The sequence below is a fragment of the Oncorhynchus masou genome, unplaced genomic scaffold (genome assembly GCF_036934945.1).
Source record: "Oncorhynchus masou masou isolate Uvic2021 unplaced genomic scaffold, UVic_Omas_1.1 unplaced_scaffold_4559, whole genome shotgun sequence".
Taxonomy (NCBI): domain Eukaryota; kingdom Metazoa; phylum Chordata; class Actinopteri; order Salmoniformes; family Salmonidae; genus Oncorhynchus; species Oncorhynchus masou.
Genome location: NW_027010954.1, coordinates 55 through 12,500, shown reverse-complemented (window position 1 = coordinate 12,500; position 12,446 = coordinate 55). Strand labels below are relative to the sequence as shown.

Here is a 12,446-nt window from a genome sequence, read left to right as displayed (position 1 = left end):
CTGTACAGAGAGTTAAAATATAGACTGTACAGAGAGTTAAAATATAGACTGTACAGAGAGTTAAACTATAGACTGTACAGAGAGTTAAACTATAGACTGTACAGAGAGTTAAAATATAGACTGTACAGAGAGTTGAACTATAGACTGACTCTATAGAGAGTTAAACTATAGACTGCACAGAGAGTTAAACTATAGACTGTACAGAGAGTTGAACTATAGACTGTATAGAGAGTTAAAATATAGACTGTACAGAGAGTTAAAATATAGACTGTACAGAGAGTTAAAATATAGACTGTACAGAGTTAAACTATAGACTGTACAGAGAGTTAAACTATAGACTGTACAGAGAGTTAAAATATAGACTGTACAGAGAGTTGAACTATAGACTGACTCTATAGAGAGTTAAACTATAGACTGCACAGAGAGTTAAACTATAGACTGTACAGAGAGTTGAACTATAGACTGACTCTATAGAGAGTTAAACTATAGACTGCACAGAGAGTTAAACTATAGACTGTACAGAGAGTTAAACTATAGACTGTACAGAGAGTTAAAATATAGACTGTACAGAGAGTTGAACTATAGACTGTACAGAGAGTTAAAATATAGACTGCACAGAGAGTTAAACTATAGACTGTACAGAGAGTTAAACTATAGACTGTACAGAGAGTTAAACTATAGTCTGTACAGAGAGTTAAACTATAGACTGTACAGAGAGTTAAACTATAGACTGTACAGAGAGTTAAACTATAGTCTGTACAGAGAGTTAAACTATAGACTGTACAGAGAGTTAAACTATAGTCTGTACAGAGAGTTAAACTATAGACTGTACAGAGAGTTAAACTATAGACTGTACAGAGAGTTAAAATATAGACTGTACAGACAGTTAAACTATAGACTGTACAGACAGTTGAACTATAGACTGTACAGATAGTTAAACTATAGACTGTACAGAGAGTTAAACTATAGACTGTACAGAGAGTTAAACTATAGACTGACTCTACAGAGAGTTAAACTATAGACTGACTCTACAGAGAGTTAAACTATAGACTGCACAGAGAGTTAAACTATAGACTGTACAGAGTTAAAATGTCTATAGAGAGTTAAACTATAGACTGACTCTATAGAGAGTTAAACTATAGACTGACTAAACTATAGATAGAGAGTTAAACTATAGACTGTACAGAGAGCAACCATAGACTGTACAGAGAGTTAAACTATAGACTGACCTCTACAGAGTTAAACTATAGTCTGTACAGAGAGTTAAACTATAGACTGACTCTATAGAGAGTTAAACTATAGACTGCACAGAGTTAAACTATAGACTGTACATAGAGTTAAAATATAGACTGTACAGAGAGTTAAACTATAGACTGTACAGAGAGTTAAACTATAGACTCTACAGAGAGTTAAAATATAGACTGTACAGAGTTGAACTATAGACTGTACAGAGAGTTAAACTATAGACTGACTCTATAGAGAGTTAAACTATAGACTGTACAGAGAGTTAAACTATAGACTGACTCTATAGAGAGTTAAACTATAGACTGACTCCATAGAGAGTTAAACTATATACTGACTCCATAGAGAGTTAAACTATAGACTGACTCCATAGAGAGTTAAACTATAGACTGACTCCATAGAGAGTTAAACTATAGACTGACTCCATAGAGAGTTAACTATAGACTGTATAGAGAGTTAAACTGATAGACTGACTCATAGAGAGTTAAACTATATACTGTACAGAGAGTTAAACTGTTCTGTACACATAGTTAGAAATGCATAGACTGTTTATTGTGAGTTAAACTATGAATGTACAGATCCTGAAAATATCCCATCCTGAAATCTTTGACCATCTCAAATCAAGTATAACTGATCAATTAATAAAATGTGATGAGTAAACTATGGTTATTGAGTACTGTTCTGTTCTGGCTATCCTGGATGACATTGACCCCCACCCCTCCCTGTAGGGCCCCTCCCCCTCAGAACCTGTCTCTGTCCCATGTGACCTCCAACTCTGCCCTGGTGACGTGGGTTCCCCATCCCAGAAACCTGCCAGACGGCTTCGTGGTCAATGTGACGCAGGCCTGAGCACCCGGAGTCGCTCCTACCCAGTGGGAAGTTGGAGACGTATACCCTGAGAGAGCTTTCTCCGGGACAGCACTACCACCTGCTCTCACGGCTGTGTTAGGAACGCGGGACCGGAACAGATTCACAGTGTACCACAGCACCTGGCCTTCACCACATGTGAGTGTTCCTACTGTAACATGCCCATTTCTATAGGACTGAGATTGCACATTGTTATTACTCTGGGGGACACCAGAATGAGACAGGAATCAACTCAAAACTTTTACGATCTGGGACTGTCTGTTTCAGTCCTTTCTGGACAGCATTCTGAGTCTGGTTCCTCTCTAGGTTTCTTCCTAGGTTCCTGCCTTCTAGGGAGTTTTCCCAGCCACTGTGCTTGCTTGGTCTTTGTGCTTTTAGGCTGGGTATCTGTAAAGCACTCTTGTGGCACCTGCTGATATAAAAAAAAGGCTGTATAAAAATATATTTGATTTGATTAAATTGATTTCTCTATCACTACATGATCATGATCAATGAACTTTACCTTGGGCTATCACAAATAACAACAACAACAACTAATCCATCTCTTTCTCTTTGTGTGTTTCCTCTGAATCACCAGTATCGATGGAGGAGCGATGGGGAGGGGAGGACGGGGAGACCGTCTGTCGTGGGCCAGGAACCCCTGTGAGTCATACACTAGCCCTGTCTGGAACCTCAGGACCTGGGGGTGGCTGGAGAGAGAGTCTCTGAAGAGATGCCCAGGTAAGAGGAGGGAGGAGGGAGGGAGGGAGGGAGGGAGGAGGGAGGAGGAGGGAGGGGGGAGGGAGGGAGGGAGGGAGGGAGGGAGGGACTCACTCACTCACTCACTCACTCACTCACCTCCTCAGGACTGGAGGTGACGGTGGAATGAGCACTCTGAAGAGATGTCCGGGTAGGCCACCAACCAGCATTGGGCTGGTTGTATAGTGTGTTGGGTAAATGTTTTAAAAGCCCTGTACTGCGGTGTTGGTTTTTTGTCTCAAACTATCACTAGGAATAAGACACTAGAGTGCAGTGTTTCACCCTTATTTGCAGAAATATATTGGAATGCTGAGTTGAAACCTACCTATTTAGTGTTAAAAGACAATTCAAGGTTAATTATCGCATGCTCTATTTCTCTGTCTGTCTCAGGCTCTATTTGTCTGTCTGTCTCGGGCTCTGTTGTCTTTCTGTCTCGGGCTCCATTTGTCTGTCTGTCTCAGGCTCTATTTGTCTGTCTGCCTCCAGGCTCTATTTGTCTGTCTGCCTCAGGCTCTATTTGTCTGTCTGCCTCAGGCTCCATTTGTCTGTCTGCCTCAGGCTCCATTTGTCTGTCTGCCTCAGGCTCCATTTGTCTGTCTGCCTCAGGCTCTATTTGTCTGTCTGTCTCAGGCTCTATTTGTCTGTCTGTCTCAGGCTCTATTTGTCTGTCTGCCTCAGGCTCTATTTGTCTGTCTGCCTCAGGCTCTATTTGTCTGTCTGCCTCAGGCTCCATTTGTCTGTCTGCCTCAGGCTCCATTTGTCTGTCTGTCTCAGGCTCCATTTGTCTGTCTGTCTCAGGCTCTATTTGTCTGTCTGTCTCCAGGCTCTATTTGTCTGTCTGTCTCCAGGCTCTATTTGTCTGTCTGCATCAGGCTCTATTTGTCTGTCTGCCTCAGGCTCTATTTGTCTGTCTGTCTCAGTCTCCATTTGTCTGTCTTTCTCAGTCTCCATTTGTCTGTCTTTCTCAGGCTCTATTTGTCTGTCTGTCTCAGGCTCCATTTGTCTGTCTGTCTCAGGCTCTATTTGTCTGTCTGTCTCGGGCTCTATTTGTCTGTCTGCCTCGGGCTCTATTTGTCTGTCTGCCTCAGGCTCTATTTGTCTGTCTGTCTCAGGCTCTATTTGTCTGTCTGTCTCAGGCTCTATTTGTCTGTCTGTCTCAGGCTCTATTTGTCTGTCTGTCTCAGGCTCCATTTGTCTGTCTGCCTCAGGCTGCATTTGTCTGTCTGCCTCAGGCTCTATTTGTCTGTCTGTCTCAGGCTCTATTTGTCTGTCTCTGTAAAAGTGCTTACCATCATTTTGTTTGTTTTGTTTTCTTCTAGATACACAGAGCTGATTGATGGAAGAGGGAAGATAACAGCTAAGTTCTCCAAACTGCCCAGAAAGGCCATCAGACACCGCACTAGTAAGTGCTGTTATAACCAAGGTATAACCAGGTATAACCAGGTATAACCAGGTATAACCAGCCAGGTGGCACTAGTAAGTGTTGTTATAACCAGGTATAACCAGCCAGGTGGCACTAGTATGTGCTGTTATAACCAGGTATAACCAGTATAACCAGGTAACCAGCCAGGTGACACTAGTATGTGCTGTATAACCAGGTATAACCAGGTACAACCAGGTATAACCAGGTATAACCAGCCAGCCATGTGACACTAGTAAGTGCTGTTATGTTATAACCAGGTATAACCAGGTGACACTAGTAAGTGTTGTTATAACCAGGTATAACCAGGTATAACCAGGTATAACCAGCCAGGTGGCACTAGTAAGTGCTGTTATAACCAGGTATAACCAGGTATAACCAGGTATAACCAGGTATAACCAGCCAGGTGGCACTAGTAAGTGTTGTTATAACCAGGTATAACCAGGTATAACCAGGTATAACCAGCCAGGTGGCACTAGTAAGTGTTGTTATAACCAGGTATAACCAGCCAGGTGGCACTAGTAAGTGCTGTAACCAGGTATAAGGTGGTAAGTGCTGTTATAACCAGGTATAACCAGGTATAACCAGCCAGGTGGCACTAGTAAGTGTTGTTATAACCATGTATTATAACCAGGTATAACCAGCCAGGTGGCACTAGTAAGTGCTGTTATAACCAGGTATAACCAGGTATAACCAGGTATAACCAGCCAGGTGACACTAGTAAGTGCTGTTGTTATAACCAGGTATAACCAGCCAGGTGGCACTAGCAAGTGCTGTTATGTATAACCAGTTATAACCAGGAATAACCAGCCAGGTGGCACTAGTAAGTGCTGCAGGTATAACCAGGTATTATAACCAGCCAACTTGTAAGTGCTGTTATAACCAGGTATACCACCAGGAATAACCAGGTATAACCATACAACCAGGTATAACCAGCTAGGTGGCACTAGTAAGTGCTGTTATTATAACCAGGTATAACCAGGTATAACCAGCCAGGTGGCACTAGTAAGTGTTGTTATAACCAGGTATAACCAGCCAGGTGGCACTAGTAAGTGCTGTTATTATAACCAGGTATAATCTAGTAAGTGTTGTTATAACCAGGTATAACCAGCCAGGTGGCAGTAGTAAGTGTTGTTATAACCAGGTATAACCAGCCAGGTGACACTAGTAAGTGTTGCTGTTAACCAGGTATGTAACCAGGTATAACCAGCCAGGTAGCACTAGTAAGTGTTGTTATAACCAGGTATAACCAGCCAGGTGGCACTAGTAAGTGCTGTATAACCAGGTTAACCAGCCATAAGTGTTGTTATAACCAGGTATAGCCAGGTGACACTAGTAATAACCAGGTATAACCAGCCAGGTGACACTAGTAAGTGTGTTTTAACCAGGTATATAACCAGTGTATAACAGTGTTAAACAGCCAGGTGACACTAGTAAGTGTTGTTATAACCAGGTATAACCAGGTATAACCTGCACATAGCATCTTTAGGTGCTAAGCTTCAGCATGATGTGGTACATTTTAACATTCACGTAGACCAGCAGTGCATTTGTACTGAATGGTGGAATGAATCAATACCTCTTTGATTCTGCCTCGCAGAACCCGAGCCCCCATTCAGCTAGAGAGGATGGAGGAGACAACCAATAAAATAAGCCTTGCACTAGAGATCCAGAGAAAGGAGGAAGAGGAGGAGTCCAAGAGAAAACCTGGTAGGTATTCTGGTGGTCTTGTACTATATATGGTAGGTATTCTGGTGGTCTTGTATATAGGTATTCTGGTGGTCTTGTATTCTGGTGGTCTTGTATATGGTAGGTATTCTGGTGGTCTTGTACTATTCTGGTGGTCTTGTATATTCTGGTGGTCTTGTATATGGTAGGTATTCTGGTGGTCTTGTACTATATATGGTAGGTATTCTGGTGGTCTTGTATATGGTAGGTATTCTGGTGGTCTTAGGTATTCTGGTGGTCTTTATATGGTAGGTATTCTGGTGGTCTTGTATATGGTAGGTATTCTGGTGGTCTTGTATATGGTAGGTATTCTGGTGGTCTTGTATATGGTAGGTATTCTGGGTGGTCTTGTACTATATATGGTAGGTATTCTGGTGGTCTTGTATATGGTCTTGGTAATATGGTAGGTATTCTCTGGTGGTCTTGTATATGGTAGGTATTCTGGTGGTCTTGTACTTGTATATGGTAGGTATTCTGGTGGTCTTGTATATGGTAGGTATTCTGGTGGTCTTGTGGCCATATATGTAGGTATTCTGGTGGTCTTGTATATGGTAGGTATTCTGGTGGTCTTGTATATGGTAGGTATTCTGGTGGTCTTGTATATGTTAGGTATTCTGGTGGTCTTGTATATGGTAGGTATTCTGGTGGTCTTGTATATTGTACTATAGGGTATTATGGTCTTGCATATGGTAGGTATTCTGGTACTATATATGGTAGGTATTCTGGTGGTCTTGTATATGGTAGGTATTCTGGTGGTCTTTATATGTTAGGGTATTCTGGTGGTCTTGTATATGCTAGGTATTCTGGTGGTCTTGTATATGGTAGGTATTCTGTGGTCTTGTATATGGTAGGCATTCTTGTATATGTTAGGTATTCTGGTGGTCTTGTATATGGCTATTCTGGGTGGTCTTGTATATGGTAGGTATTCTGGTGGCTTGTATATGCAGGTATTCTGGTGGTCTTGTATATGGTAGGTATTCTGGTGGTCTTGTACTATATGGTAGGTATTCTGGTGGTCTTGTAAATGGTAGGTATTCTGGTGGTCTTGTAGGTATTCCTGTTGGTCTTGTATATGTTAGGTATTCTGGTGGTCTTGTATATGGTAGGTATTCTGGTGGTCTTGTATATGGTAGGTATTCTGGTGGTCTTGTATATGGAAGGTATTCTGGTGGTCTTGTGTTATGGTAGGTATTCTGGTGGTCTTGTAATATGGAAGGCATTCTGGTGGTCTTGTATATGGTAGGCATTCTGGTGGTCTTGTACTATATATGGTAGGTATTCTGGTGGTCTTGTATATGGAAGGCATTCTGGTGGTCTTGTATATGGTAGGCATTCTGGTGGTCTTGTATATGGTAGGCATTCTGGTGGTCTTGTATATGGTAGGCATTCTGGTGGTCTTGTATATGGTAGGCATTCTGGTGGTCTTGTATATGGTAGGCATTCTGGTGGTCTTGTATATGGTAGGTATTCTGGTGGTCTTGTATATATATGTAGGTATTCTGGTGGTCTTGTACTATTCTGGTGGTCTTGTATATGGAAGGTATTCTGGTGGTCTTGTATATGGTAGGTATTCTGGTGGTCTTGTACTATATATGGTAGGCATTCTGGTGGTCTTGTATATGGAAGGCATTCTGGTGGTCTTGTATATGGTAGGCATTCTGGTGGTCTTGTATATGGTAGGCATTCTGGTGGTCTTGTATATGGTAGGCATTCTGGTGGTCTTGTATATGGAAGGTATTCTGGTGGTCTTGTATATGGTAGGTATTCTGGTGGTCTTGTATATGGTAGGCATTCTGGTGGTCTTGTATATGGTAGGTATTCTGGTGGTCTTGTACTATATATGGTAGGTATTCTGGTGGTCTTGTATATGGTAGGTATTCTGGTGGTCTTGTATATGGAATTCTGGTGGTCCTGTATATGGTAGGTATTCTGGTGGTCTTGTACTATATATGGTAGGTATTCTGGTGGTCTTGTATATGGTAGGTATTCTGGTGGTCCTGTATATTGTAGGAAATTAAGTAGGAAGTTGCAGTGAATTTTAAAAAAAGATTTAAAAAAATAAATGTTAAAATAGCAGGTCAAAAGTGGATACAGCGACTGTCAACTCAACACTGTAGCCGCCCAGCAGGAGATGGGAACCTCTTGACGAGGTGGCCTTGGTGTTGGTCGCTACAGTATAATCTGTCATGCAGGACAGAGTCGTGGTGTCGTTAAGATGCCAGATAGGGAACCCTCTTGTCTGTAACTGGGTCCATATGGAAAGTACAGCATTCTTTACATCTCCCAGCACCAGTCAGTTTTAATGGGAGGTCTGCCACATGGAAGCTATGTTAATATATGTTAATATATGCGGATCTATGCTAATCTATGCTAATCTTCTCCTATAGGCACCACTCAATAGAAACAGTATGTTAATTATTACGTCTCCATATATACAGCGATGGATCATTTATCTTCTGGCCACAGGACTGTAGCTGGCAACGAGGAGGATGAAGGGAATGTCAACCAAGCTTTACAATAGCAATGTATTACAGCGAGAATGAGAAACATGAGAGAATGTGAGACATGAGAAACATGAGAGATATGAGAGAGCGCTTTAAAGGGGATTACTTTGACCAGGGCCCACAGGGGAACCTCACAGGACTCTACCCATAGGACTCTACCCATAGGGGAACCTCATAGGACTCTACCCATAGGACTCTACCCATAGGACTCTACCCATAGGGGAACCTCATAGGACTCTACCCATAGGACTCTACCCATAGGGCTCTACCCACAGGACTCTACCCATAGGGCAACCTCATAGGACTCTACCCATAGGGGGAACTCTACCACATGGGGACTCTACCCACAGGAATCTACCCATAGGATTCTACCCACAGGAGAACCCTCAGGGCTTTACCCATAGGACTCTACCTATGTGGGTGTCCTCATAGGACTCTACTCAGAGGGATCACCTAAAGGGCTCTACCCTCAGGAATCTACCACAGGGCTCTACCCACAGGTCTCTACCCATAGAACTCTACTCATAGGCTATACCCATAGAGGAACCTAATAGGACTCTACCCATAGGTCTCCACCCATAGGGAAACCCATAGGAATCTACCCATAGGGCTCTACCCATAGGACTCTACCCATAGGGGAACCTCATAGGACTCCACCCATAGGACTCTACCCATAGGACTCTACCCATAGGGGAACCTCATAGGACTCTACCCATAGGACTCTACCCACAGGGCTCTACCCATAGGGAACCTCATAGACTCTAACGAGGTCTCTACCCATAGGTCTCTACCCATAGGGACTCTACCTATTGGTCTCTACCCATAGGTCTCTACCCATAGGACTTACCCATAGGTCTCTACCCATAGGTCTCTACCCATAGGTCTCTACCCATAGGACTCTACCCATAGGACTACCCATAGGGCTCTACCTATAGGACTCTACCCATAGGACTTACCCATAGGTCTCTACCCATAGGACTTACCCATAGGACTCTACCCATAGGACTACCCATAGGGCTCTACCTATAGGGCCTGCTCCATAGGACTTACCCATAGGATTCTCTACCCATAGGTCTTTACCCATAGGACTTACCCATAGGTCTCTACCCATAAGGTCTCTACCCATAGGTCTCTACCCATAGTACTCTACCCATAGGACTCTACCCATAGGACTACCCATAGGACTCCCTACCCATAGGACTCTACCCATAGGACTCTACCCATAGGTCTCTATCTATAGGACACTACCCAACGGGCTCTGGTCAAATGTTGCCTCCTAAAAAGAGAATAGGTTCAATTTGGATAGCAGGCAGCCTTAGTGAAACCTGAGCTGGTGGTTTGTCTGCTGGGCTCCACTTAACTCGGGGTCCTGACAGCAGCTGCTGTGTTTCAGAGTCGTCCCAGGACTGCCGGAGTCTGCCCTGCCTGAACGGGGGTACGTGTGCGAAGGGCGGCGACTCCTATATCTGCGACTGCGTATCCGGGTTCAAGGGCAGGCAGTGTGAGCTGTGTGAGTTCATGCCTTCTGTCTTGGTCTCCACCACACGACACATTGACATTGGAGTGCCATACACACCATTTAGCTGTCCCCAACAGAGTAGCCTAGTGGTTAGAGCGTTGGACTAGTAACCGGAAGGTTGCAAGTTCAAGCTGACAAGGTACAAATCTGTCGTTCTGCCCCTGAACAAGGCAGTTAACCCACTGTTCCTAGGCCATCATTGAAAATAAGAATTTGTTCTGAACTGACTTGCCTGGTAAAAAAAATGGTTCTACATGGAACCCAAATGGTTTAACCTGGAACCCAAAACGGTTGGGGACAACCGAAGAACAATTTTTTGTTCTAGTTTGACATAGAACAACTGCATTTTCTCTCAGATCAGCGGTCTTGGGCTGTCAGAAAAAATAGATTCAGATGTCTTCCTCATAGGAGGAAATACTTTCCCAGAACCATAACTACCCAGCACCATAACTACACAGCAACATAACTACCCAGCAACATCCTCACATAGAAAATAGAACTTTGCAAGTCATAACATAACTATAATATCACCATTCATGTACAAAGCACTTCAAAACTAAATAGGTTATTTTGAAATACAAGCTTAGCCTTTGGTTTGAACTTGTCCAATCACGTTCACCAGTAACGCAAGGTGTTATGCTGCAGCAATGTAGGAGATGGCACACGCACACACACACACACACACACACACACACACACACACACACACACACACACACACACACACACACACACACACACACACACACACACACACACACACACACACACACAGCCCACTTCTCTTTTTAATAGAGTACCACAGTATGAGTCATAATTCCCATAAAACCTAGCGGTCAAACGGGGAAATGGTTCCAATCGTTTTTTTTCACCATTCTTTTTTCTCCCATAGAGGATCTTAGAAACACTTAAAATAAGGTCTGTGTTTTCGTGTAGGCCTACCCTGGCATAACATTTCGATAACCGTGTAAATCTCTCTCGAACAAGGTGACTTTTGTCAACACATTCTATTTGTCTGTATTCTGTGTATTAAGACACATCAACTGCTCTACACTGTACATTTCTACGTCTAAACACCCTCAGTCAAACTGTTTAAACATTTCTTTCCTAAAACCATCAATCACTAGGGAGGAGTGCCAAATTCCACTCCTCCCTATCTCTCTCTCTCTCTCCTCCCTCTCTCTCTCTCTCCTCCCTCTCTCTCTATCTCTCTCTCTTTCCTCCCTATCTCTCCTCCCTCTCTCTCACTCCTTCTCAGGCTAAATCCCCCTGTCTCTCTCTCTCTATCTTCCTCAGAACAAATCTCTCTCCCTCTTGTTCACCTTCTCTCTCTCTCTCTCTCTCTCCCTCTTTCACCTTCTCTCTTTCTCTCTCCCTCTCCCTCTATTTCACCTTCTCTCTCTCTCTCTTTGCATCTTCTCTCTTTCTCTCTCTTCCTTCCTCTCTCTTTCTGTTCATACCAAATCCCTCCCTCCCTATCATTCTCCCTCCTTGTCCCTCTCTCCCTCTTCCTCCCTCTCTCTCTCTTCCTCTGACCAAATCCCCCCCTCCTTATCACTCTCCCTCCTTGTCCCTCTCTCCCTCTTCCTCCCTCTCCTCTCTTCCTCTGACCAAATCCCCCCTCCTTATCACTCTCCCACCTTATGTCCCTCTCTCCCTCTTTCTTCCTCCCTTTGTCTTCTCCTCAATCCCTCGTGTCATATTTAACAGCCTTTTTGAACTGCCTCTTCCTTCAGAAGAACCCTCTCAGTGCTTTAACACATATCTGTGTTTATCTTTGTGCTGTCGCGACCACGTCTGTCTGCAGTCTGCCAGCGAGTGCCCCACCCGTGTACCCGCCTCTACTCTGAAACCAAGAGCGTGCCTGTCTGGGTGGGTGAAGTCTGCCATTACCCAGTGAGTGTCAAACAGTGGACGCGGACTTCCTCTGCATGTTTATACACTCATGTCACATGTAGCTGTGTATGCTGGCTGGTATGTTGGCTGGCTTGCTTGCTAGCCTAGTTGGGTATGTTGGCTGGCTTGCTAGCCTAGTTGGGTATGTTGGCTGGCTGGCTTGCTAGCCTAGTTGGGTATGTTGGCTGGCTGGCTTGCTAGCCTAGCTGGGTATGTTGGCTGGCTGGCTTGCTAGCCTAGTTGGGTATGTTGGCTGGCTGGCTTGCTAGCCTAGTTGGGTATGTTGGCTGGCTGGCTTGCTAGCCCAGCTGGGTATGTTGGCTGGCTGGCTTGCTAGCCTAGCTGGGTATGTTGGCTGGCTGGCTTGCTAGCCCAGGTCTGGGTATGTTGGCTGGCTGGCTGGCTTGCTAGCCTAGCTGGGTATGTTGGCTGGCTGGCTTGCTAGCCTAGTTGGGTATGTTGGCTGGCTGGCTGCTGCTAGCCCAGTTGGGTATGTTGGCTGGCTGGCTTGCTAGCCTAGCTGGGTATGTTGGCT

General features: G+C 44.1%; 1 protein-coding gene across 1 annotated transcript; it reads left to right on the top strand.

Annotated features, from left to right (window-relative positions):
• Positions 1–2,821: 2,821 nt before the first annotated feature.
• Positions 2,822–11,887, top strand: LOC135535169 (sushi, nidogen and EGF-like domain-containing protein 1; the record flags this gene model as incomplete). The annotated part of the gene is made up of 4 exons (XM_064961879.1): positions 2,822–2,829; positions 5,865–5,974; positions 9,890–10,006; positions 11,823–11,887. Coding segments are annotated over exons 1-4 (300 nt in total), but the record flags the coding sequence as incomplete, so codon positions are not given.
• Positions 11,888–12,446: the final 559 nt, after the last annotated feature.